This window comes from Paroedura picta, chromosome 7, assembly GCF_049243985.1.
Source record: "Paroedura picta isolate Pp20150507F chromosome 7, Ppicta_v3.0, whole genome shotgun sequence".
Taxonomy (NCBI): Eukaryota; Metazoa; Chordata; class Lepidosauria; order Squamata; family Gekkonidae; genus Paroedura; species Paroedura picta.
Genome location: NC_135375.1, coordinates 7,066,807 through 7,091,423, shown reverse-complemented (window position 1 = coordinate 7,091,423; position 24,617 = coordinate 7,066,807). Strand labels below are relative to the sequence as shown.

The following is a 24,617-nucleotide window of genomic DNA, read 5'->3' as shown; positions in this document are numbered from 1 at the left end:
TCGCCGCTCCCCTCTGCACCCTCTCCAATGGGTGAACAGGCACTGCCACAATTAAACCTTTCTGGCCTTTCGTTTTCTGGGCTTGCCATTTCTAGAAACCTTTTTATCTGCTGCGGAGGTTTTACAAGCTTTTCAGAAATAGCCAGTTTTGCCTTGCTCTGATTTCAGACATTTATTGGCTGCGTGTGTTTGATTTTCCCCTGCTGCTTTTCGGTGATTCCACTGCACTTTCTGTAACTGCTTATCTTTTTCATGGGTTGATATTTCTGAGCTTGGCTTTTAGACACACGGACCATCTCTAAGATTCAGAAGACAGGATATTGAGAGTCAGATGAAAAGGGGGATTGTAGGATCGGGAAGGTCAAGTTAAATATCCACTTGGTTCCACAAACCTCTCTTGTGCCATCTCTTCTTCCTGTGAAACGTTGATTATTTCGCTGCTGGGGTTGGACTAGATGACCCACGAGGTCCCTTCCAACTCTATGCTTCTGCAGATCTCTTGTATAAGATATTCCACTACACTCTCAGCCTGAAATACTACTGAAAATGAAATGTAGCATTCAACATTTCACATCTACTAATTCGGAGAAGCTCATATCCACCAGAACAAAGTTTGAGTTCAGAAGCATCTGTAAGACCAACCAAATTTTACTCAAGGTACAAGCTTTTGTGTGCATGCACACAAAATCTGTTTGCGGTCAGACCTCTTCCCTCATTGGGGGGCAGATTACAGGTGGAAAACCATAAACATTGTTCGTCTGATATCATTTCAGAAATCACAAGCCATACATGCTTGGCCTAAAACGATACTAAAAGGGATGTCAGCCAGAGACAAGTGTGGACATGTAGTTTAGGAGTGTGGGAAAGAACTGCTGACAAGCTACTGACCTCCTTCCCACCCCAAAGACACATAATTTAGGACAATGGGCATCCCAAGAACTTATTGCCTCACCTTGAATTAATTGCATTATACCCCGCCTCACTTCCCCCCTCACCCATGTGCCCTAACTAAGCCATACCCAATGCTATTCATCAAACCTGGTAGCTTTTCCCATCTGGTACTCATAGGGTCGTCAAGCACCAATTACATCTATAGTCCAGCTCTGGAAAACCCATTGAGTTATTGTTTCTGCAGCTAATCATCAGCTAGTGCCACAAAACATCTTGCTCCATAGAAGAGCATGTGTACCACTGTTTTATATGACATTCTCTTAGGCCCTTCCTCAAAATTGCTTTCCACCTCTTCTCCCGAATTTCCTCTTAGCTAGCTTTGTATGCATTTTCGTGTGCTTGTGTGTGTGTGTTTTGCCCTTTTTCTTTTAATGAAAAGACCCGTTTTGGTGAACCTAGCCTGGTTTATTGAAGGAGCAATCCCAGTGTAAATAGCTGGAGAACCCAGTTACCCCCTCTGGCTTTGTCTCCTTTAATTTCCCCCATCTAATTACGAGATCGCCTTTTTGGGTAACAAAGCTTTAACCCAGAATGAAACTTTGTGGATCTTAAAGGTGCCCTGGACTCAAACTCGACTCTGCTGCTTCAAGCCAACATGGCTACACATCTCAAGGGGCAAATTCCCAGACAGATTGCCGATTTTACACTATGCTGTTTATAATCTGTGCCGAGTGTCTATGACCCAGACTCCTTAGCACATTTCCCACATTCTCGGAAACCTAGACCTTCTCTCCCCCGACACAGAAGGAAATTCCTCTCCTTGCTCCTGTTAGTAGAAGCAGTTCAAAGACCAAGTTTTATAAGGATGAATACAATTATATTTGGCAACCTGGAACAGCTTTAAAGGTTTGCTCTTTGCCCTGGCATGCAAATGTACATATAGTCCCTTGTCTTTTATGGAGGGAGGTGGGGAGAGAGAAATACCACATGAGCCTAGAAACCATCAGGCACGGAGTTATCCGATCCAGGTTGGATGCCAGAGTCCAACTCCAAAATCTCCCAGTTTCTCCAGGAGAACAGATCTCTGCAGTCTGGAAGAGGAGCTGCAATTCTGGAGGGTTGCAAGATGAGGCAAAAAACAAACAAAGCAAGGAACTGGGCAAAACCCAGAGGCCAGCACCAATAACTGTGTTAAAGTGGCAAAATACCCCGGATTGTCTTGCAACTTGGCACGGCCTTGCCCGACGCTAGGGGCGGAAACAAGGGTGAGGGGAAACGAGGGTGGTCAGCAAGATCACTTCCCCAGTTTTGCATTCATAAACGTGGGAAGCAATACAGTGCCACAATGACAATACATTAACACATCCTTAGCCATAAAATATAAGATTGCCGTTGCCTGAGGGCAGAGTGCTGGGTATTTCAACACAGAACGCCAGCATGTTATTCAGTAGTGGAGAAACGGCAGAATTTGTTAAGGACAAAAAAGTGTTTCTAACCCTTATAGATCAAAGTAGCTACTAGTCAGGGCAACTAAAGGGAAGCCTTGGAAGCCCAGAGCCAAGGGAACATCAGGAGAAATGCCTGAGCTAGACAGGTTCTGGCTGGTAACATGGCAGCCTGCTCAGGTCAAAACCCTCCAAGAACCGTGGTCTGATCTGGCCTAGAGGAAAATTGCTTCCTGACCCCCAAGTGGTGATTGGAATTACCCGGGGGGAGGGGGACACCACCTCCTGATGGAGGGGGTAGGTGGACTGTCCTAATAAGAAGTGCTAGTCATGCTAACTTCGAGCAAAATGAATGCCTGGTTGACGGCGGCAGGTCCCCATCAGAATTCCACTCCACGGAGAGGCCGATGTTTTAATACATTTTTCTCCAATAAAAACAAAGTATTCTTTTTATCGGGAAAGTCCGGGGTGGTGAATGTACATGAGAAACGGGATTACAAGAATAATAAAAATACCTGGGCAATAAAAATACCTTCCTGGTAAGAGACTTCTAAAGCGAAATGTCGTGAGTCAGGAAACGCCCTGAGCTACCAGGGAAGCCGCTCGGAATGTAACTGAGTCACAGAAGATGCTAGATGGACCATTTCTCGGTCCGGGTCTCCACCGCTTTGACCAGGCCTTCCCCCAAGACCTCAAAGTCTTCTAGAATCGCCGACACGTTGGGGATGGTTAGCGACTCCGAACCGGGGGCCAACATTCTCCCTCTCACGGTGGACGGCTGGGACAGAAAGAGGCAGATATGAGAAAACAACTTTCGGATTAACCTTTGGATGGTGGGTAACTCTGAAAGGAAGGTTAGGTAGTGGGACACCTTATACAGCGACTTCTAGAGATGTACCCTTTGGGAGGGGTAGGGAACTCCATTCTTTTCGGGTTCATTAGGGGCTCGGTTTGTGGTCCACAGGCCAATCAGGATGTGCACAGCTATGCTTGTCCTGAAGCTTTCTCTCGAAGTCTCTGGAGAGACCAGAAACAGAGGCCGGACCGGCTCCGCCCAGGAGGCCACTGCTCAAATATTAAGAGCAGCTAAGTGTTAAAGATGGACAATGTCATGTCATGTCATGTCAATTGCTGAGCCAGCTTGCGGGGGGGGGGGCAGTCAAGCAATCCCATGAATGAATGAATGAATGAATGAATGAATGAATGAATGAATGAATGAATGAATGAATGAATGAATGAATGAATGAATGATCAGTCTGGCACTCTTACACGGCGCTCTTGGCACTTTGACCTGGCCCCACTCCTGCCATCTTAATCTTCCCCTTGCCAGTCAGTGCCCCCCAAAAGGAATGGCAAGTTTCTGGGGCAAAAAGTGTGCCATTCACACGCATGCAGGATGGATCAAGGCCCCACCACTCAGGACTGGGATCTCACCTTGAAGGGCTGCGGCTCAAAGCTGGCCGGTTTCCAGAGGACTCCGATCACCTCTCCTCCGTGCTTGTCGTAGAAGAACAGGGCAAGATCTCCAAAGGCCTCCTGGGAAGAAAGGAAAAAGGTTTTTACACTCTTGAGTTTCACTACCTGAGAGAGTCTCAAAGTGGCTTCCGATCGCTTTCCCTTCCTCTCCCCACAACAGTCACCCTGTGAGGTGGGTGAGGAGAGAGCTCTGAGAGAACTGAGACGGGCCCAAGGTCATCCAGCTGGCTGCATGTGGAGAAGGAGTGGGGAATACTAACCAGAGACAGCCCAACTTAGCTTCCGAGATCTTGCAAGATCAGGCTAGCCTGGGCTATTCTGTTCAGGGCCAAGGAGGCTTACTAGGTAAATAAAACAATTATAAACACATGTAAATATAAGAGATGCCCTGTTGGATCAGGCCAATGGCATACACAGTCCAGCGCTCTGTGTCACTCAGGGGCCTCTGGGCTGCTTCAAACTTCTGAGACTGGACTGGGGGAACCACAAAACGGCTTCTACGAGCGATTGAGCCTGTCAAAAATGTCAAGGGGGGAGGGTGATGTTATATTCATAACTGAAACATTAACTCTTCAACATCTCCGGCAGAAGCCTACTTATGCGGGTGCCTTTTTAAACAAACGTTTCCTTGAATTACTTTCAGACGCATGGTGGAGACCCTGCACTGTGAAGGCAGCTGGAGCCAAAACAGTTCTGTCCTTGTTCTTGGGGGGGGGGGGGAAGTATGTATGGCCAACCAAATCTCCAATGGCCAATCAAAAGCCCTGGTGGGTGAAAGCCCCACCGGTCCCCCACACGCTTTTAAAAATTCCTGGGTGGAGACCAGGAAAGGTGTCACAGACGCCACGTTGGGGACTCCTGGCTTACAGGGAGCAACACCCGGATTCCATCTAAGGCAGGGGTAGTCAACCTGTGGTCCTCCAGATGTCCATGGACTACAATTCCCATGAGCCCCTGCCAGCTTTTGCTGGCAGGGGCTCATGGGAATTGTAGTCCATGGACATCTGGAGGACCATAGGTTGACTACCCCTGCTCTAAGGCCCCTTCAGATGTTTACTGCTTCTGTGATAGTTGAAGCAACCAGACAGGTTGAGAACGCCTGAGATAAGAGGACATCCCTGCAACACTGCGGGACAGGGGATTTCGGGGATGGGCGGCTTATTTATTTACAATTCAACTTAGTATCTGTCCTTTCTCTTTAGATTCAAGGCGGAGCACAACACAGCGTACACACAAAATTTAGCTATATATAAAACCATCAACAATAAATGAAGTTAAAAATCGGAACTGGTTAAAAACAATTAAATCCTTATTGCCTGTTCCGTGCCTCCACATGCAGCCAGCTGGGAGACCTTGGGGTCATCACGGCCCTGATAGTGCTGTTCTCACAGAGTTCTCACCCCCTCAGAGCGCTCTCAGCCCCATCTACCTCACAGGGAGAGGAAGGGAAGGCGACTGTAAGCCGCTTTGAGACTCCTTCAGGTAGAAAAAAGCGGCATATAAGAACCGGCTCTTCTTCTTCAGTAATCTCAGAGCGCTCTCAGCCTCCCCTCCCTCACAGGGTGTCTGTTTTGGAGAGAGGAAAGGGAAGGCGAATGGAAGCCGCTTTGAGACTCCTTTAGGTAGAGAAAAGCGGCATATAAGAACCAACTCTTCTTCTTCTTCAGTAATCTCAGGGCTCTCTCAGCCTCACCCACCTCACAGGGTGTCTTTTGTGGAGGGAGAGAAGGGAAGGCAACTATAAGCCGCTTTGAGCCTCCTTCGGGTAGAGGAAAGCAGCATATAAGAACCAACTCTTCTTCTTCTTTAAATGTGGAGATTCCCCTCAGTCACCAGGGCTCGTAGCAATTGAGAGACTTAACCCCCTATGAATCTAGCTAGTCCCCTTGGAAAGCTGTTTATTCCTTTGTGCATCATGGCATCCTCTGGCAACAAATCCCACACCTGACTCACTCTCTGTGTAAAGTAGCATTTCCCTTGAACCTACTGCCCACCAGCTTCACTGAACGCCCTTGGGTATTTTGGGAGAGGCAGAACATTCTCTCTGCCCACTCTCTCCACCCCATGCATGACTTAAAAAACCTCTCTCACGTCCTGCCTCTCCCCTTCGTTCTCTCTTTTCCAAACGGAAAACTCCCAGGCTCTCCTCCCAGGCATGGGGCTCCGACCCCCTCATCACTTTTGTTGCTCTCCTCTGTACGTTTCCCGGTTCTGGATTTCGGAGGCAGGGCGTTGCCAGGGGAGGGGATTCCTGGCCCCACGGGATATGCGGTGACGCTAACAGAGCTGTCAATAAGAGCACATTTCTCAACCCTGACAACACCTCTGCTTCAGAGCATACAAAATCCCCGCACAATAAAAAGTGAAGACTCAATTAAGCGGGAAGAAAAGTGCTCCTTTGCCCGGGATAACCTGGTGGCGTGCCAACAGTTGCCCAGCTGGGTGGTACACTGAGGTTTCAGCATTCCTCTTGTGACACACAAGCCATGGAGAACTGGTTGTGTCCTGATTTCTCTTTCCCTCAGAGGGAGCTTTCCCAGCCTACGTAGCCTTCAGAAAGGATCCGGTCTGGATCGTGGATTTCCACGGCGCCTGAATCAGGCTGCGGTTTTGGCCCTAAAAGCTTCGCAGGCTGGAGGCAGCTCTAGGCTTCTCCTTCTTTATTGTCTCTTGGGGCTTAAGTAGAAAAATCCCCCTCTCCGTGGCAGCGGGGTGGGGTGGAGAACAGGCCACGTGTTGCTCTGGGCACAAAAACCAGGTCAAGAACCAATCTGGCGTAGTGGTTAGACCAGCCTTTTCCAACTTTTGGACTGTGGAGGAGCTCCTGAAATAATTTTTCAGGCTTTGGGGAGTCCCGGAAGTGATGTCAGCTGGCCACGGCTCCTTGCCATGACCCCCCAGAAGTGACCTCACTACCCGCGTTAATGGGCAAGGTCAAGGAGGACGGCGGAGGGGGGGGAGACAAGAGGTGGCTTCTGCTAGGTGTAGGTGTGCAGGCTCCACTCCCCCTCCCAGGTGCAGAAACTATGAAATAACCTGGAACCCACAAAATTCACAGCACACAGGTTCCTGAGTTAAAGTCCAGATGAATGAACATCAGCCACAAATATATACGGAAACAGGCACTACGGTTAGAAGTTTCAATTACAGACGTAATAACAGAACACAGCTCGAGTCCAGAGAAACCTTGAGGATCAACAAAGACTAACTGGGTTTAATCTTTCGTGTGCATGCACACGTCTTGCAGAATCACAGACTTGGAAGGGATCTCCAGGGTCATCCAACCCTCTGCAGAATGCAGGAAACTCACAACTACCTGCCCACCTCAGGGACCCGAATTCCATGCCCCCCCTCCCCCCAAATCAGCATCCCTGGGCAATCTGGCCTGGAGGAAATTCACCTCCCGACCCCAAAGTGGAGATGGGCATTTCCTGGTCATGCAAAAAAGGGCCCCAAGAGCCAAGCATGGACGCAATCCCTTCCTGCCCACCCACTCACCATCTGCCTAAGTTCTTCACAAGATGCACATGAAAGCTTATGCACAGAATTAAACCTGGCCGGTCTTAAAGGTGCCAGCAAACTCAAACTGTGTTCAGTTACTTCAGACCAACCCCCCTGAGTCATAATACCAGATTAAGGTAAGCACAGAGGAATATAAGCACAGCTGTACAGGATCAGACCAGGGGGGGTGGGAGGAGAGGGGGCACGTCTGCTCACAGACAGTACAGGGGTAAGGATTAAACCTGCTGCTTCTCCTTACCTAAACAAATATATAATTCTTTATTTTTCTAGCCCACCCTTCCAACATAGCTCAGGGCAGCTGACGCCATTATTAAAAACAATAAAAGTGCAGTAAAAGCACAGACATCATCTAATCCCCCTTGATTGAGACACTGCAGATGGGGTGAGTTCTGGGATTTGGGGGGCAGATCTTCCCCGTCTCCAGCGTGAGGCCAGCTCTTCCTGAGGGCAATTTTGGGCCCTGACCGGAACCCGGATGGAACAGCCTGTCTTGTAAGCCCTGGACGGGTCCCTTCCTTTGGGCCGTGATCCTGCACAGGTGTAGTTCTGCTTATCTTAGCACTTTCCAGGGGTAGAAGGGAAAAGGCAGACTTGTGGATTCGCTGGCCCCAGAACCTTTAGATCTTACTACCTATATTTATTTATTATTGAATTTATATCCTGTCCTTCCCGACAAAATTGGCCTGAGGTGGCTTTCAAAAAATAAAAGGTAAAATACAAGAATCCCCATAAAAACCCTTTAATTAATCCCCAATAAATAACAGGAGGTCAGAGCAGAACCAATGGGTTTTCGGCTAAACATCCGGACGGAGTTCCTGACAGTTAGAACGGCTCCTCAGTGGAACAGGCTTCCTCAGGAGATGGTGGGTTCTCCTTCTTTGCCAGATTTTAAGCAGAGGCTGGAGAGCCATCAGACAGAAATGCTGATTTTGCAAACTCAGGCAGATGGTGAGTGGGTGGGCAGAAGGGATTGTGTCCGTGCTTGGCTACTGTGGCCCTTTCTTGCATGCCCAAGGAAATGCCAATCACCACTTCGGGGTCAGAATGCGAATTTCTTCCAGGCCAGACTGGCCAGGATTTCTGGCCATTGTGGGTGGGCAGGTAGTTGTGAGTTTCCTGCATTCTGCAGGGGGTAGGACTAGATGACCCTGGAGGAACCGTTCAACTCTGATACTACGATCTGAATAATCCATTCTCTTGGAGAAGGAAACAGAATATTTCTCATCTTTATGCTTCTGCTTCAAGCTGTTTACATGGAAGCCCCTGGGACTGCATGTCCATTCGCAGAATTGCATGCGCAGTTCTATGGTCCAGAAGCAGCAGATATCCAGATGCAGTTCTTAGGATCGGCATATATAGGTGGCACCATTGAACTAGTTTCTGGTGGGCAGCCGTGTCAGACTGTGGTAAAAGAGCAAGATTCAAATCCAGTAGCACCCGAAGGAGTAAGTTTTCCAGGATATACATTTTAAAGCAGGGGTAGTCAAACTGCGGCCCTCCAGATGTCCATGGACTACAATTCCCAGGAGCCCTTGCCAGCATTTGCTGGCGAATGCTGGCAAGGGCTCCTGGGAATTGTAGTCCATGGACATCTGGAGGGCCGCAGTTTGACTACCCCTGTTTTAAAGCATCAAAACAACATTCGTCAGACAGATGTTGATGGGAGCTTTGATGTTTGAAAGTTTATAGCCTGGAGATCTTCTTGCTCTTTGAGGGGCTACTGGATTTGAATCCTGCTCTCACCTCAAAAATATGAGGGTACTGTCAAATCCACAGAACGCAGGAAAATGAGACACAATTTTTCCACCCATGTTAAAAATTCATGGTGGCAAATCCCCGTGTGTTTGATGTAAACCTTTTCCAAAAAGGGTTTTTGTTTTCAAAAATTAAACTTTTAAGTTGCTCGCTGAAAAATCAAAACATGCAAGTTAAGAAGAAAAAGAGTTGGGTTTTATACCCTGCTTTTCACTGCCCGAAGAAATCTCAAGTGGCCTTCCCTTCCTCTCCCCACAACAGACACCCTGTGAAGGACGTAGGGCTGAGAGAGCTCTGACAGGACTGCTCTGTGAGAACAGCTCTGACAGGACTGTGACTGGCCCAAGGTTACCCAGCTGGCTGCATGCGGAGGAGCGGGGAATCAAACCCAGCTTGCCAGCTTAGGAACCGCTGCTCTTAGCCACTACACCACACTAGCTCTGATAATGTATTGGAGATGAATGATTATTCACACTGTGGGTAGCCACTGTCAGAGACAGGATAATAGCTCTATAAATGTAAATCTGATTTCAGCAGCACCTTTAAGAAGAAAATAACCTTTTTTCTGCACCCCATTTTTTACTACCTGAAGGAATCTCAAAGTGGCTTACGATCACCCACCCTTCCTCTCCCCACAACAGATACCCTGTGAAGTAGGTCGGGCTGAGAGAACTGTGACTGGCCCAAGGTCACCCAGCCGGCTGCATGCAGAGGAGGAAGAAAAAACCGCACTCAGTTCTCCTGATTAGAGACCGCTCCTCTTAACCCCGGCATCAAGCTAGCTCCCAACCCAGAAAGTTTGAGTCTGGGTAGAAGCATTCGTGTGGATTCACGTATCTGCAGAAGTGTGCATGCACATGAAAGCTTCCACCCAGAATTAAATTTAGTTGGTCTTAAAGGTGCCCCTGGCATGATGGCCCATCTTGATCGCTCTCCACAGATGGTCCCAGGTTCATTCCCTGGAACTCACATAAATCTATTGCTTCAGACCAACAGGAGCTGCCACAAAGTCGGTCACTCTCCCACCTGCTGTTTCCTAACCCCACACTTGCCTGCAGCTCCTGAAGATACATCTGGACCGGGTCATAATCCACCACTGGAAAGGCCAGGGTTTTCACGGCGGCCTCCCTGGGCAACGTCCCTCGGCTGAATGATTTGGCTGGCCGGTCCACGGCTTGCAAGTGTCTCGGGATCTGCTTGGGGTTCAGATGGATGAGGATGTCGTACAGGTCCAGAGGGGGACGGAAGACCACCTGCGAGAGGGAGACGGGTCAGGGCTACTTGCAAAGGACGGGGGGCGAAGCAGGAAACTCAGGGAATCCATGTGGAATACACGTGAGACTGCCTTCTACTGGACCTGGCCCTTTCTCCACCAAGGTCAGTATCATTCATTCATTCATTCATTCATTCATCCATCCATCCATCCATCCATCCATCCACCCACCCACCCACCCACCCACCCTTAAATTTCTATACTATCCCCCTCAGCATTGCTGATTCAGGGCAGTTCACCAAACATGCGTTTACATAACATTAAGTAATAAATTAAGACTCAATTCTAGCAGTTCCAGCAAATCTGCACTCGGTGAAACACGGAAGTGTCATGGTTAAGAGCAGCAGCTTCTAACCAGGCACGCTGGGTTTGATTCCCCGCTCCTCCTCCACATGCAGCCAGCTGGTTGACCTTGGGCTCACCATGGCACTGATAGAGCTGTTCTCACAGAAAAGTTCAGCCAGAGCTCTCTCAGCCCCACCGGCCTCACAGGCTGCCTGTTGTGGGGAGAGGAAGTGAAGGTGATCGGAAGCTGCTTTGAGACTCCTTCAGGCAGTGAAAAGTGGGGTATAAAAACCGACTCTTCTTCTTCTACATGACTGATCAATACGCACACCAGGGTTGAAAGGCAAGGGACATTCGGGCCGGTTTGCCACTCCCTGTCCTTATGTAGGCTTCTATGGTGGTCTCCCATCCAAGTACAAATCAAGGGCAACCCATCTGAGCTCCTGAGATCTGATACAGCATGGGCTCTCTTGGGCTAACCAAGTCAGGACTGACAAGCTGGTAGGGAGAAAGTGACGTCAAACCAACTTAGGGCAACCCCAGAGAGCAAGGGTGGCCAAAACTGCGGCTCTCCTGACGTCCATGGACTATAATTCCCATGAGCCCCTGCTAGCAGAGTCCCATCCCGGTGCTCACCAGGAGCATTCCCTACTTAGCTTCCAGAAAAAGAGACAAGATTGGGACAGCCTGGGTCGTCCCGGGCAGGACAACAAGGAAGACACCAAAACCAGTTCTTCCGGCTAAGCAGAATTCGTTAAGATTTCCCAAGGCCAGGACAGCCTTGGAGGTGTTGACACGTTCCCTCGCTTTTCAGGGACCAATTCTGCTTACTCAGCACTCCGCTGGGAGACCCAGCCGCCTCCCCGGCCCACTAAGCCAGCTTCCTAGAGGATGTCAAAACTCCAGCGCAGGCTGGCAGCTCTGAGCGACGGGCCCACGAGGCGAACGACGCAGATGCGGAGGGCTGACTCAGAAGCTGTGCAGTTCATTTGGTTCGCTGGCCGTCTCCGCTGCCAAGGGAGAGTTCACGGCACGACTCGCCCTGCCTCGCAGTCGTGGCCTTGGGAAAGAAAGCCCAGAAAGCCTGGGCAGGTTGGCAGCTGCGTAACAGAGCCAGGAAATGGCTTGTCAGGCTCATAATGCAGCCTCATGCATTTCCTCCCCGCAAACCGCTGACAGTCCAAGCAACAGGGTCACGCACCGGAGGCAGGGGTAGCATTTGCTGGCAGGGGCTCATGGGAATTGTAGTCCATGGACATCTGGAGGACCACAGGTTGACTACCCCTGGCCTAAGGAACCTTCAACGTGGTGTAGAAGCCAGCGGAGTGTGGTGGTTAGGAGCTGCTGGTGATATGGAGGACTGGGTTGGATTCCCCACTCTTCCTCCACATGCAGCCAGGTGGGTGACCTGGGGCCAAACACAGTTCTCTTCGAGCCGCTCTTGCAGAGCAGTTCTCACAGAGCTCTCTCATCCCCACCTACTTCAAAGGATGTCTGTTGTGGGGAGCGGAAGGAAAAGGTGCTTGCAAACTACTTGGGGACCTCTTCCGGTAGTGAAAGGCGGGGTACAAAACCCTAGCTCTTCTCTCTTCCTGCATCTTATTGGGCTGAGGAGAGACCGCCCTGGCTCTCCACTAGAAGGAAAGGCCAGGTAAGGATGAGGCCAGATTTGACATCAAGAAAGATGCTCCAGTCTGCAAGTGTGCATTGATTATGCAAACAAAGCAGAGTTGCTTAATGGCGCTTATTTTGCATACAATATCAAGGGGAAGGAGCAATTCAGGTCACAGAGGGAGTTCCCCCCTGACTCGTGGGAGGCTTACTCACCAAACTCTCCACCTTCCAGGATTTTGTCAACTGTTTCCCAAGTCATTTCAAGCCTTCCTCAGGAGCCTGAAAGCCTACTGGCCCAACTCTTAAAAGACAGGCACGAACACAGACAGCAAAGCCGTGAAGGTCCCCACACTGCTCCTGAGCGGAGTATAGGGACCACAGCATCCGATCGGGAAACCTAAATTTCACCCTGACCCCAGCAGCCTTGTCCTGCCAGATCTCGGGAGCTAAGCAGGGTCAGCCCTGCCTAGTACTTGGACAGGAGACCACAAAGGGCACCCAGGGTTGCTTCAAAGAGGCTGGCAATGGCAAACGACCTCTCCAGGAATTGCCTTGACCTGTAGTTTAGAATTGAAACAATGGCAACTTCAGATCCTGAGAGACACAGAGGCTGACCTGCTAACGACCTCCTCCACACCCCAGGGAGAGGCATAATTTAGGACAACGGGCACCCTGGGAACTGGTCAAATTCCCAGTCCTGCTTTCCTTGCAACGGGCTCCCTAAATCAGCGATTCCAAACATGTTCCCCAAATGTCAGCAGCTTCCCTGTGCGGTTCGTCAAGGTGGTTTAACTCAGGGGTAGTCAACCTGTGGTCCTCCAGATGTCCATGGACTACAATTCCCATGAGCCCCTGCCAGCAAACGCTGGCAGGGGCTCATGGGAATTGTAGTCCATGGAAATCTGGAGGACCACAGGTTGACTACCCCTGGTTTAACTGAGTTCTTTTCAGGTAAAGCAGTCCCAGCCGTGGTCTGCTCCTGAGAACCCATCAGGGTTATCCCTGGAACATTGGCCACCCTCATCAACTCATTGTGTTGGGAGCAAACTTCCTATATCAAGAGCCACCAGTGTTGTGGGTATGTTCTCAGTGCCTTACACGCGCCCCTCCTTGTGTGTAGGCCCCCCTCCTTCTTCCTGCTCTGTGAAACACTGGTCATTTCACTGCTGGTTCACCAGACCTCTCTTCATATCGGGACTGGTAAATACTGCCTTTCCCATAATACTCTCTCCCCTTTCCTCCCTTATTTTCTGAGTCAAGCCTTGTTTTCCGGTACCCCTTTAATTCCCCTCAATAAAAACTTTTCCAGTGTAACATCTGACAGCTTGTGCTGAGTTTCTTGAGGGGAATAACCCCCTTTAACTTCGCTGATCCCAAGTTACCCCCCGTCTTGCTAAGTCTCCAAATAAAAGCCGATATAAATTTGGAGACTGCCTATTTGGGTAACACAGGGAAATATCCCGTTTCACGCCCGCGTGGTTCATCGAAAGAGTTCACGGATCGAGCAGGATTCGAACCCAGGCCCCCCATTCTGCACCTCCTATGCCTCAACCAGATTCCATTAACCTAGCACAGCGTGGAACATAACAGAGGCTGCGATTGTTCTGCTGGAGCAAAGGGCTAAGCGCATTCTGGACAGCACACCTGCCTTTCTGCCAAGGTATGCCCCTCACCTTCGCATCCTGGTTCCCCAAAGGATCCATCAACTGCTCCTCCAAAGTCCGGAGAGATTCTTGAGCCAGGACGAGCAGGCGGAGCAACATCTGAAAAGTAAGAGAGGTGTGTGTGGGGGGTGGGGGCTTTGAAGGGAAGGGGTCTTCGGCACGCTGGAGGCATTAGGGAGGGATCCCCAGCCATACTGACCCTGCAGGCACCTTTCGAATGCTGGAACAGAAGGCACCTGGCTGGTGGTCTCTAAGCACTACCGGACTCAAATCTACCAAGGCTGGGAGGGTAGGATTGACTCAAGTGTGCCCAGCCAGGTTCCTTGGCGGAGCAGGGATTCGAACTTGGGTCTCCCAGATCCTAGTCCAGCATTCTAATTTGGCAAGCTGGATCCTTTTGCACAATTCATACGCTGCCACTCCAAATTATCTGGTCTACGCGTTTCTCCTTCCCCAGCGCGAATTAAGCCTTAGGTGGGGTAACTCGACTTCACTGTCAAGGCCGGAATTAGTAACAAATACGGTTGCCATCTTTGGGATGGGGGAAACCTGGAGACGTTGGGGGTGGAGCCTGCAGAGGGCGGGCTTGAGGAGGGGAGGGGCTTCGGTGGAGTAGAATGCCACCCAATCCACGTTTTAAGTATGCCATTTTCTCCAGGGGAACTCAGCTCTGTAGCCTGGAGAGGAGCTGTAATTACGGGGGATCCCCAGACCCCACCTGGAGGCTGGCATCCCTTGGAACAAACTAGGTGCTTCAACTCTGCATGAATGGAGGAAAAATGCCATCAGACGCACAGACTATAAGCTGAGGGTGGATTTTGAACCCTGCAGGGAAATTCCAGCTATTACCAAACTATTACCTCCTACCGAGGGGTGCACATTTATAGCTTCAGGAAAGGGCTGAAAAGAAATGATCAAATAAATAAATACATTTTTTAAAGGAGCGATTTAATGTTTGCTGCACAAAAGGCAGTAAGAGCCCGAAGGGTGGAGAGTGATTAAAATTCACTGGCAGAGGAGGTGGCGATGGCCACTGGACTAGACAGCTTCAAAAGGAGATTAGAGAGATTCATGGAGAACCTCCACATTCAGAGGCACTACAGCTTGGAATCCTAGAGACAGGAGGTAACATCAGCGGAAAGATTTGGCCTCTACTCCAGGGGTGGCCAAACGGTGGGGCTACCGATGTCCATGGACTACAATTCCCATGAGCCCCAGGGGCTCATGGGAATTGTAGTCCATGGACATCTGGAGCCCCACCATGTGCCTGCCCCTGCTCTAGCCCTGTTGCTGACCCTCCAGAGGAACTGGCTGGCCACTGCGTGAGACAAGATGCTGGACTAGATGGACCACTGGCCTGATCCAGCCGGGCTCTTCTGATATTTTTGAGAAGTCAGACTCTGACATGGCAATGCTTTATTGCTCAGGAGAAGATCCAGGGCTCAGAAGGGAGGGCTGAAGCCCACCTACCTGTGCAGAAGGCCTCTCCTTAGTCCACACTGAGTCCCGACGGTCCCGGGGGGTGGCAATGAACATGACCGGGAGGCGAGACCGGGCGGCCACAAAGTCATTCCTGATTTCCACGTATTCTTCACCTGGGGGTGTGGGGGGGAATGAACATGCATTGTACAGAGTCATGTCAGCTGCCTGCTTTTCACCACCCCCTGCTAGAACTGGCAGCGGCTCCTTCCTTTTCAGGCACAGGAAGGTCCCCTCGACACCGGCAATGCTGCCTCTTTGCAGGTAGGAGTAGAATTCACTTCTGCAGAACTGCAGAGGATACCTGAAGCTGACTTAGCAGCCCCCAAAGTCAGTGTTGGTCACACAGACCAGCAGCCGTGTTCTAGGGTCTCAGGCAGAGGCCTTTCACATCACCTGCCCCCGGACCCCTTAACTGGAGAGGCTGGGGCTTGAACCTGAGACCTTCTGCGGGCTGAGCAGAGACTTTCCCCCCTGAGCCACGGGCCCGGCCCCTCCCCAATATGCACATGAAGCTGCCTTCTACTGAGAGCCTTGGCCAATCAATGCTTACAAGCATACTTTTAGCACAGCACCAGATTGAGCATGGGAATAAAAGAAACGGGTAAGACACAATTCTTCTGTCCCTCTCTCTACGCATGCCCTGTCATCAGATTCTAAAATATAGGATAGGCTTCTTAACAAGGATCCCTTGCTCAATCTAAAGGGTAAAGGTAAAGGTATTCCCTGTGCAAGCACCGAGTCATGTCTCACCCTTGGGGTGACGCCCTCTAGCGTTTTCATGGCAGACTCAATACGGGGTGGTTTGCCAGTGCCTTCCCCAGTCATGACCGTTTACCCCCCAGCAAACTGGGTACTCATTTTACCGACCTCGGAAGGATGGAAGGCTGAGTCAACCTGCTCAATCTAGCGCTGTGCTAAAAGCATGCTTGTCAATATGTTCTTTTAAATAAATACTGTATAACTTTGGGGGGAAAACACCATTTCAAGGTTGAAAGTTTTCCTTCTAACTTTCAAGGCCATGCAAAGTCTTGGCCCTGATCTAAGGGACCGCCTCTCCCAGCATGCCCCCAGAAGAACTTCTTCTAATGCCAACATGTTGGTGGTCCCCGGTCCAAAGGAATTGTGTGTCTGGCCTTATCCAGGGCCAGGGCCTTTTTGGCAGTAAGTCCAGCCTGGTTAAAATGAGCTGCAGTTGAGGCCCAAGCTCTGGAATCATAGAATCCTAGAATCATAGAGTTGGAAGGGGCCATACAGGCCATCTAGTCCAACCCCCTGCTCAACGCAGGGTCATAGAATCCTAGAATCATAGAGTTGGAAGGGGCCATACAGGCCATCTAGTCCAACCCTACTCAATGCAGGATCAGCCCTAAGCATCCTAAAGCAGGGGTAGTCAACTTGCGGTCCTCCAGATGTCCATGGACTACAACTCCCATGAGCCCCTGCCAGCAAATATCTATGTTCTGCAATGCCTCTAAAACAGTGCTTTCCCACCAGGCCTTTGGCTGAGGTCGAAACAAGCTAATATAGCCAATCAGACCTTCAGGCCTCCCTCCACTCCTCTCTGGCTTATTCCCTCCAATGAATTAGAACATGAAAAATAATACTGCCTTTTGTCCATAAAGTGGACCAAGTGTCGGACTGTTTAACCAATGAGCAGGCACAATGGAACGTCATAGGGATTTAATAATGCTTTATATGTTCTAACTGTGATTTTATAATGCAGTGCATGTTGTGAACAGCCCCCAAGCATGCTCTCAGGGAGGGGTGGTATAAAACAGGGGTAGTCCACCTGTGGTCCTCCAGATGTCCATGGACTACAATCCCCATGAGCCCCTGCCAGCGAATGCTGGCAGGGGCTCATGGGAATTGTAGTCCATGGACATCTGGAGGACCACAGGTGGACTACCCCTGGTATATAAGACCAATAAGGAATCATAATAATAATGAATTTTTTAAAGAATTCATTGAAATGTGCTCTTGTCTTCTAGCCACTCCTCAACGAGGGGTCTGTAGGAGGGAGGGAAGGAGGGGGTTACAGGTGTGAATCCTTCAATAATGGAGGGGGATGAGATTTCCACGAGAACAAAGCTGAAACTCAACTACAAAAACAACCTGTCAAACAACAACAACAACAAAAAACCCCTCTTGCAGGATTACAAAACTGAAACCCAAGAGGGGGAAGGAGGGAAGGAGGAGAAAGAACTTTGTCCTGGATTGGATCCCTTCATGGCGTGAAGCCAAGGGGATGGGCACAACAGGGACCTTCTCAGGTGAACGCAGGTGCAGCAGCTTTGTCCAGGTGAGGTGGCCAAAGAACAGAGGCAGTCCAAGTAAGGCAGGGCCTCCCTTTAACTACACCCAGGCTTTCTCAACCTGGGTTTCGTGAACCGAGGGGGCGGGGGGGCTGAGAGAGCTCTGAGAGAACTGTGACTGGCCCAAAGTCACCCAGCTGGCTGCATGTGGAAGAGGAGGGGGAATCAAGCCCAGCTCTCCAGATTAGAAGCCGTAACTCTTATCCCTTACACCAAGCTGGAAAAGCTATGTTAGTCTTTCAGGTGTTCCGGGTCTCTTTCTCTTTTCTACTGCCACAGACAAACATGGCTCCCCTTCTGGATCTAAAAGTTTGGAAGGATCCAGGAAGGAGAGGCCGAGGAATATGACGGCGAAACGGAATGGCCATAAAGAGAGGCAGCGCAACTCTGAATATCAGAGGCTGAGGACAAAATTACTAAACAGGGGCGGGTCCACAACGTCCAGCCATTGATATTGCCCTGAAGCGTTACAGAGAAAAATGATGTGGTTAGCACCGCCCGGGGTGCGTGTAAAGCCAAATGTTCTTTAAAACAAAAGAGCAGGAAGGTTTTAAGATGCAGCCGTGCAAACTGGATTATGAGCCACCTGGCTCCCCTACGGAGATCAGGTTACGAAACCTCTCCAAAACAAGAAGTAAGGAGAACAGGAACATTGAAAGAAAGGAAACTGCACCACCTCTCCGCTCTGCCTGAGCTGGGACCACACAAGGGCCCCTGGGCAGGAAGGTCCTCTCTCACAGACACTGAGGAAAGTCCACTGTGCTTGTGAGCATCCCCCATCGGAAGGGACTCAGCGCCACTCTCTCCGGCCCCTGCCTCTGCTCACCTTTCAATTCGGCATTCAGGTTGACGATCAGAGGGCTGTTCTTCCAGTCGAAGGTGGTGAGCAGCTGGAGGAAGCGAAGGAAGCCCACCTGAGGAGAACTGGGGAGGAGAGCAGGACATGAAAGTCAGAACTTTCGAAGCAGACTGGCAGCAGTTCTCCGGGGTCAGGCAGAGGTCATGCATCTCATCTCCTTCTTGGTCCTTTCGACTAGAAATGATGGAGATTGAACCTGGGACCTCCTGGGACCTACCACTGAGCCACGGCCCTTCCCTACATGCATACTTGAACATAGGAACATGTATTTTCACTTTACAATGCATTTCACTCGGTTCCTTCTGATAAAGATATACATCCTCAACTAATTTATTCAGCATAACCAATAGCGCCTGGTCCTTTTGACTGGAAATGCCGGGGATTGAACCTGGGACCTTCTGCATGCCAAGCAGCGGCTCTGCCACTGAGCTACAGCCCCTCCTGGCAACAAGCCCTCTGGAAGTCTACAGAGTGACGGCCTCCCCCTGCTTCCCTGCCTCCACCCTCCACCCCCCTGGCCGCCATATGGCACTCCCATGTATTCTTGCCTCTGGCGGTGAGCTCCTGGCAAGCAAGGGCCCTTACCTGGGCGCCGTGAAAGGTGCCGGGCAGAGGAAGAGGAAGGCTGCCAGCAAATCCACGCACTCCTCTGAAAGGCTGTCGCTCAACAGCTGGGCACTGATCCAGCGCTTGGCAAGGCGGCAGGTGGAGCCGAAAGCTGGGTGCTGCTGCTGCAGGCTGGGGACAGGAAGCAAAGACCTCTCGTAAGGACATCAGAAAAGCCCAGATGCACCCGACTGGTGAAGGTCCATCGAAGCCCAGCATCCTGCCCCACAGTCAGTTCCTGTGGTGTCCTTCCTAAGAACCTGAGGAGAGCCCTGCTGGGTCAGACCACTGAGGGTCCATCCAGTCCAGCCTCCTGCATCACACAGTAGCCAACCAGTCCCTCTGGAGGGCCAACAACAAAGCGACAGAGGCTGAGGTCTTCTCCTAAAGTTGCCTCCTGGTTCTGGGATTCAGAGATTTAGTGCTTCTGAATGGGGAGGTTCCCCTCGCAGCCCTTGATAGACTCATCCCCCATTAATCTACTTAACCCCCTCTGAAAACTCTCTGTTCCCGTGGTCATTCATGGCATCCTCTGGATGCAAATTCCACATTTTAATCACTATCTTGGCAAAGAAGTATTTCCTTCCGCCCGCCCTGCACCTACTGCCCATTAGCTTCAATGGATGCCCTCGAGTCCTGGTCTTTTGGTTACATGCCGCCATCCGACTTTATCTCGAAGATTTGGGCAGGAGTTAAGTAAGGAAGGGGGGAAAGATGCACTGAAGCCCATCATAAAAGAGGAGCCCTGCTCCACCTTCCGAATTTTATTTCACCGTTAATTCAACTAGACTAATTAGGCCTTTTTTGGTCCTCAAGTTACAGCCAACTTTCAAAAACTGCAGAGGGTTTCCAGGCAAGAGACGTTCAGAAGAGGTTGGCGACTGCCTGCCTGGACTTTCTCATTGGTCTCCCATCCAAGGACTCACCAGGGCTGACCCTGCTTAGCTTCTGAGATCTGATGAGATCAGGATAGCTTGGGCTGATCCTGCGTTGAGCAGGGGGTTGGACTAGATGGCCTGTGTGACCCCTTCCAACTCTATGATTCTAGGAGTCTAGTTCAGCAGTGGAATAGGCTGCCTAAGGAGGTGGTGAGCTCCCCCTCACTGGCAGTCTTCCAGCAAAGGTTGGATACACACTTTTCTTGGATGCTTTAGGATGCTTAGGGCTGATCCTGCGTTGAGCAGGGGGTTGGACTAGATGGCCTGCATGGCCCCTTCCAACTCTGTGATTTTATGACTATTTCAACATGACACAGGTTTTCTTTCTCTGAGCTTTGGAGAGAGAGAGAGGGAGGGGTAACATGAATCCCTTGCTCACTTCCCTTCAAATGCTGATTGGCCAAGCCAGGAAGCAGGAATTGTGTGTGGGGGGGGCACATCTTCCTAGACTCCCATAGGATACAAAGGGGACCGAACTTCTTGTTCCCAGTAGGACCTGGGGTAATCCAGACGGGAGGGGACACAGAGGTATATGCTGCTGGCCACAGGAAATGGGGCTTTCTTCGCCTGCTGACCATTGAAATAGGAGGTTGCTCTGGTTTGGAGAAGAGGTGAGTAGCCATTTTGGACCATGCGGCTGCCAGGTGAGTGCTGACTATGCAACAGGAACTTGGAAGCCCTTAAGCAAAGCTCCTACTCTATATTTAACATCAAATACATTATGTTTTAGCAGAGGGACAGAAGGATTGAGTCCCCCCCATTTTTATTTTTACTCTTTTGTTGATCTCTCTGCTGTGCTAGAGAGAGAAAGCCACCTTGCCTGGACTGATGGGGGGGGGAGTGGCAGAGAGACCAGCCTCAACACCCGAAGCCAACCTTGGTCTGAGCAACTAGGAGACCAGCTCATGGTGAGCCCCCATGATCTACCCCTTGTGGTCCCTCAGACTCAGCCCTGCTTGCCCAGGAGAGGCTCCGATGCCAAGAAGCCCCTCTCCCTTGTAAGAGGTTCCTCGGGTTGCACAGACAGGACCGTGGTCCTTTGCAGACACAGCACGGCTGCTCCTTCTCCCTCACCCGTGAAGCGTGCTGGTCAGGAAGGGCAGGTGCAGGGTCTCCAGTTCCAGCCGCAGGGACTCCTCGGTATCTTGGTACTTCAGCATGCCCTCTGGAGTGACCACCTCCTTCAAGATCTGGGATTCTCGGTGGTAGGCCACGTGGAGGCGGAAGACGTAGCCGTCCTGGGAAGAAAAGCAGCACAGGCTCCTGTCAGCTGGCCCCAAAAGGCCCCTCTGGCTCCTTCTTCCCTCCTGGCACTCTATTGAGCTTGCAGTCTCCAAGTACCCCAAGATCTCATTAACTCACACAGCTCCCCAGAAGTGTCTCTCCCATTGGCACAAGCTCTACAATCTTCCAGGCCCCAATCAGAAACCCTGCTGGACAAAAGCCACACCCACTATTCAAAATGACTTGCCGGGTGCCAAGAAAGCTTTCGGCAAATACCAGGGTGCCCATCAGCACTGTGTTGGGGACCCCTCCCTCTAATCGCTCTGCCACCCCAGCTCTCAATTTGCCTGCATGTCCGAAGAGCGGGAGGCACAGTGCAGTAAGCAGTGACTTCTGAGACGGGTTCCAGACCCATTCTGAGCCCAAATGTGCCAGGCACCATTACCTTGTACACATCCGTGTAGGCGGGGCTGGGCCGGCAAAGCAGGTGATGTTGCTGGTGCAGGAGTTCCGCCAGTTGTACCTGGAAGGCGGCCTTGATCCGCCGGATGGCTTCCTTGTCATGAGGCCACTGGCCGCTCCCCTCCATGTGACACAGGACTGGAGGAGGAGAGAACCAATTAGCAGGAAGAAATACGCGCGGAAGCAAGACGAAAAGAATCATAGAATCATAGAGTTGGAAGGGACCTCCTGGGTCATCTAGTCCAACCCCCTGCACTATGCAGGACACTCACAAACCTATCGCTCACCCACTGTCACCTGCCACCCCCTTGAACCTTCACAGAATCAGCCTCTCTGTCAGATGGCTCTCCAGCCTCTGTTTAAAAATATCCAAAGATGAAGAACCCACCACCTCCCGAGGAAGCCTGTCCCACTGAGAAACCGCTCTGTCAGGAACTTCTTCCGGATGTTTAGATGGAATTTCTTTTGTACCTTGCATTTTATAAAACGGCTTACCATCATCTTGACTTCCTCGCCCCATGGGGAATGAGAAGAGAGCTCTGGGAGAACCACCCCTGTAATATACACAACTTGTGCTTCTCCCCCCACCTCCCCCTGCACTCACACCCACTGCTCCAAGCCAACAAGGTCCCCCAAAATCCATCCTTGCCTTTCATTGGAGATATATAAACAGGGCAGGGCTTCTCCGCCAACGGCAACAGGAACCCCAGATCCTTGTTCCTGGCATAGTAGGCATAGTCCGGTTTCACGGGGAGTGGAGGAAAGACCTATGGAATTGGTAGAATGGCATTTAAACGGAGGAAGGAAGGGAGGGGAGGCACCAGAGAATTTCTCTCACCTTGTACAGTGGTGGCAAAGAAAGAAAGCTCGTCAAAGTTGCATAATGCAGGATAGTCATTTAACTCATTTAATTCCTCAATGGGGACCCCAAGCAGCTTACACTGTTGTTCTCTACTCCATTATCTTAACACAGCCCGCGGCACCACGGGCCCCGTGGACTAAATAAAGCCGTAAGGGCTTTGTGGGAGGAGTTAGGGCGGGCTCTGTCCAGGATGAGGAAGGGTGCCGATTGGCCCCTTCCTCTGGACAGACCATTGGCTGGGCCAATCGGCAGGCATGAAGTGCCTGCTGATTGGCCCGGCCGATTCCCGACCTGCCGAAGGGAGCAACTGTGAGCCGCGCAAAGCGCAGCTCGCAGTTGCTCTCTTGCCGGCGGCCTGACATGGTGACAGGCGCAAAGAGCCTCTCGCCGCGTCAGGCCGCCACCCGAGGGAGCCCCTGCCCTCAGGACGCCGGCCACGGAGCCCCCGCTGTATTGGTCGTACAGCGGGCTTGATTACTAGTATATTCATAGAATCCTAGAATCATCGAGTTGGAAGGGGCCATACAGGCATAGAGCAGGGGGTGGGACTAGATGGCCTTCATGGCCCCTTCCCACTCTAGGATTCTAGGAGTCTAGTTCAGCAGGGGAAGGGGCTGCCTGAGGAGGTGGGGAGCTCCCCCTCACTGGCTGTCTTCAAGCAGCGGCTGGACAGATCCTTCTCCTGGATGCTTGAGGCTGATCCTGCACTGAGCAGTGGGTGGGATTAGATGGCCTGCATGGCCCCTTCCCACTCTGGGATTCTAGGAGTCCAGTTCAGCAGTGGAAGGGGCTGCCTCAGGAGGTGGGGAGCTCCCCCCTCACTGGGGGTCTTCAAGCAGCGGCTGGATAGATCCTTCTCCTGGATGCTGGAGGCTGATCCTGCATTGAGCAGGAGGTGGGACTGGATGGCCTGTGTGGCCCCTTCCCACTCTAGGAGTCTATGGTTCTAGCTCTCCACACAGCAATCCTGAGGCTTGGAGGGTGCCTAGGAACTTGGAAAACGCAGAGAGAGGCCTGGGAGGAAGGAAAGGCATCTTGAGGCCTGCGGGCTGCTCCACTCTGCAGGCTGAGTTTTATGGCAGCCTCAAACAGGATGCTGGTCTCCGAGAGACCGACTGGGCTCTGAGCCAGCCCAGCTGCTCTTCCACACATGCGTGGGTGATCAAACACCGATGCTGGGCTCTCCCACCCTACAGCTTTCCACAGAAACCGACTGCAAATCCGTGCCAGTCCAAGAAGCGTCATCTGCCCCGAGGCCCACTCTGACGCTCTCAGCAGGCCGCATCTGCTCTCCCCCCCGGCCAGCCGCTCCCTGCTTCTGGGAGGCCAGACTCACATCTGTGTACCGGAGGGCCGGATGCGCTCCCTGCACGGCCGTCACTGTCAGAGGCAGCCCCTCCAGGTTCCACAGCTTGCGGCTCAGGTCATCGTAGGAGCGGACGGTGTCCACCATCGCCTCTTCGCCGGTACCCGCTGGCTGCAAGGAATTCCGGGGAAGGGGCAGGTTACGAGACATCAGGCAAAAATCCCTCAATCCCACCCCAACAAAGAACGGGGCAGAAAAGGCCAGCCGGAGCAGAGAGATGGTTTCTATTAGCTTAAAATTATTTGTTCATTTATAACCCCACCTTCCTCCCCAGCAGGAAACCAAGTCGGCTTACTTAATCCTTATGACAATCCGGTGAGGAAGGTTTATAGACTCATAGGGTTGGAAGGCCCCCCTCCAGGGTCATCCAGTCCAGCCCCCTGCACAATGCGGGAAGTTACAACTACCTGCCCACCCACAGTGTCCCCAATTTAATGCCTAAATGATCCCCCCCCCCCCATACACCAAAGATCTCCAGAATCCAGCCTGGCCTGGAGGGAATTCGCCTACCATCCCACAGTGGCCATCGGCAATTCCCTGGGTATGCCAGGAAGGGCCACAAGAGACAAATCCTGGCACAT

The 24,617-nt window shown here is 51.3% G+C and overlaps 1 protein-coding gene across 1 annotated transcript; it reads right to left on the bottom strand.

The window, feature by feature from the left end:
- Positions 1-2,710: 2,710 nt before the first annotated feature.
- LOC143842051 (nucleolar protein 6-like) lies at positions 2,711-24,194 on the bottom strand. The gene is made up of 11 exons (XM_077346694.1): positions 24,007-24,194; positions 22,458-22,575; positions 21,792-21,946; positions 21,197-21,360; positions 19,164-19,316; positions 18,546-18,643; positions 15,396-15,520; positions 13,935-14,024; positions 10,142-10,342; positions 3,771-3,872; positions 2,711-3,114 (listed from the first exon to the last, which is right to left on the bottom strand). Exons 1-11 carry the CDS (start codon positions 24,184-24,186, stop codon positions 2,968-2,970), a joined length of 1,533 nt encoding a protein of 510 aa, XP_077202809.1. The 5' UTR covers positions 24,187-24,194; the 3' UTR covers positions 2,711-2,967.
- Positions 24,195-24,617: the final 423 nt, after the last annotated feature.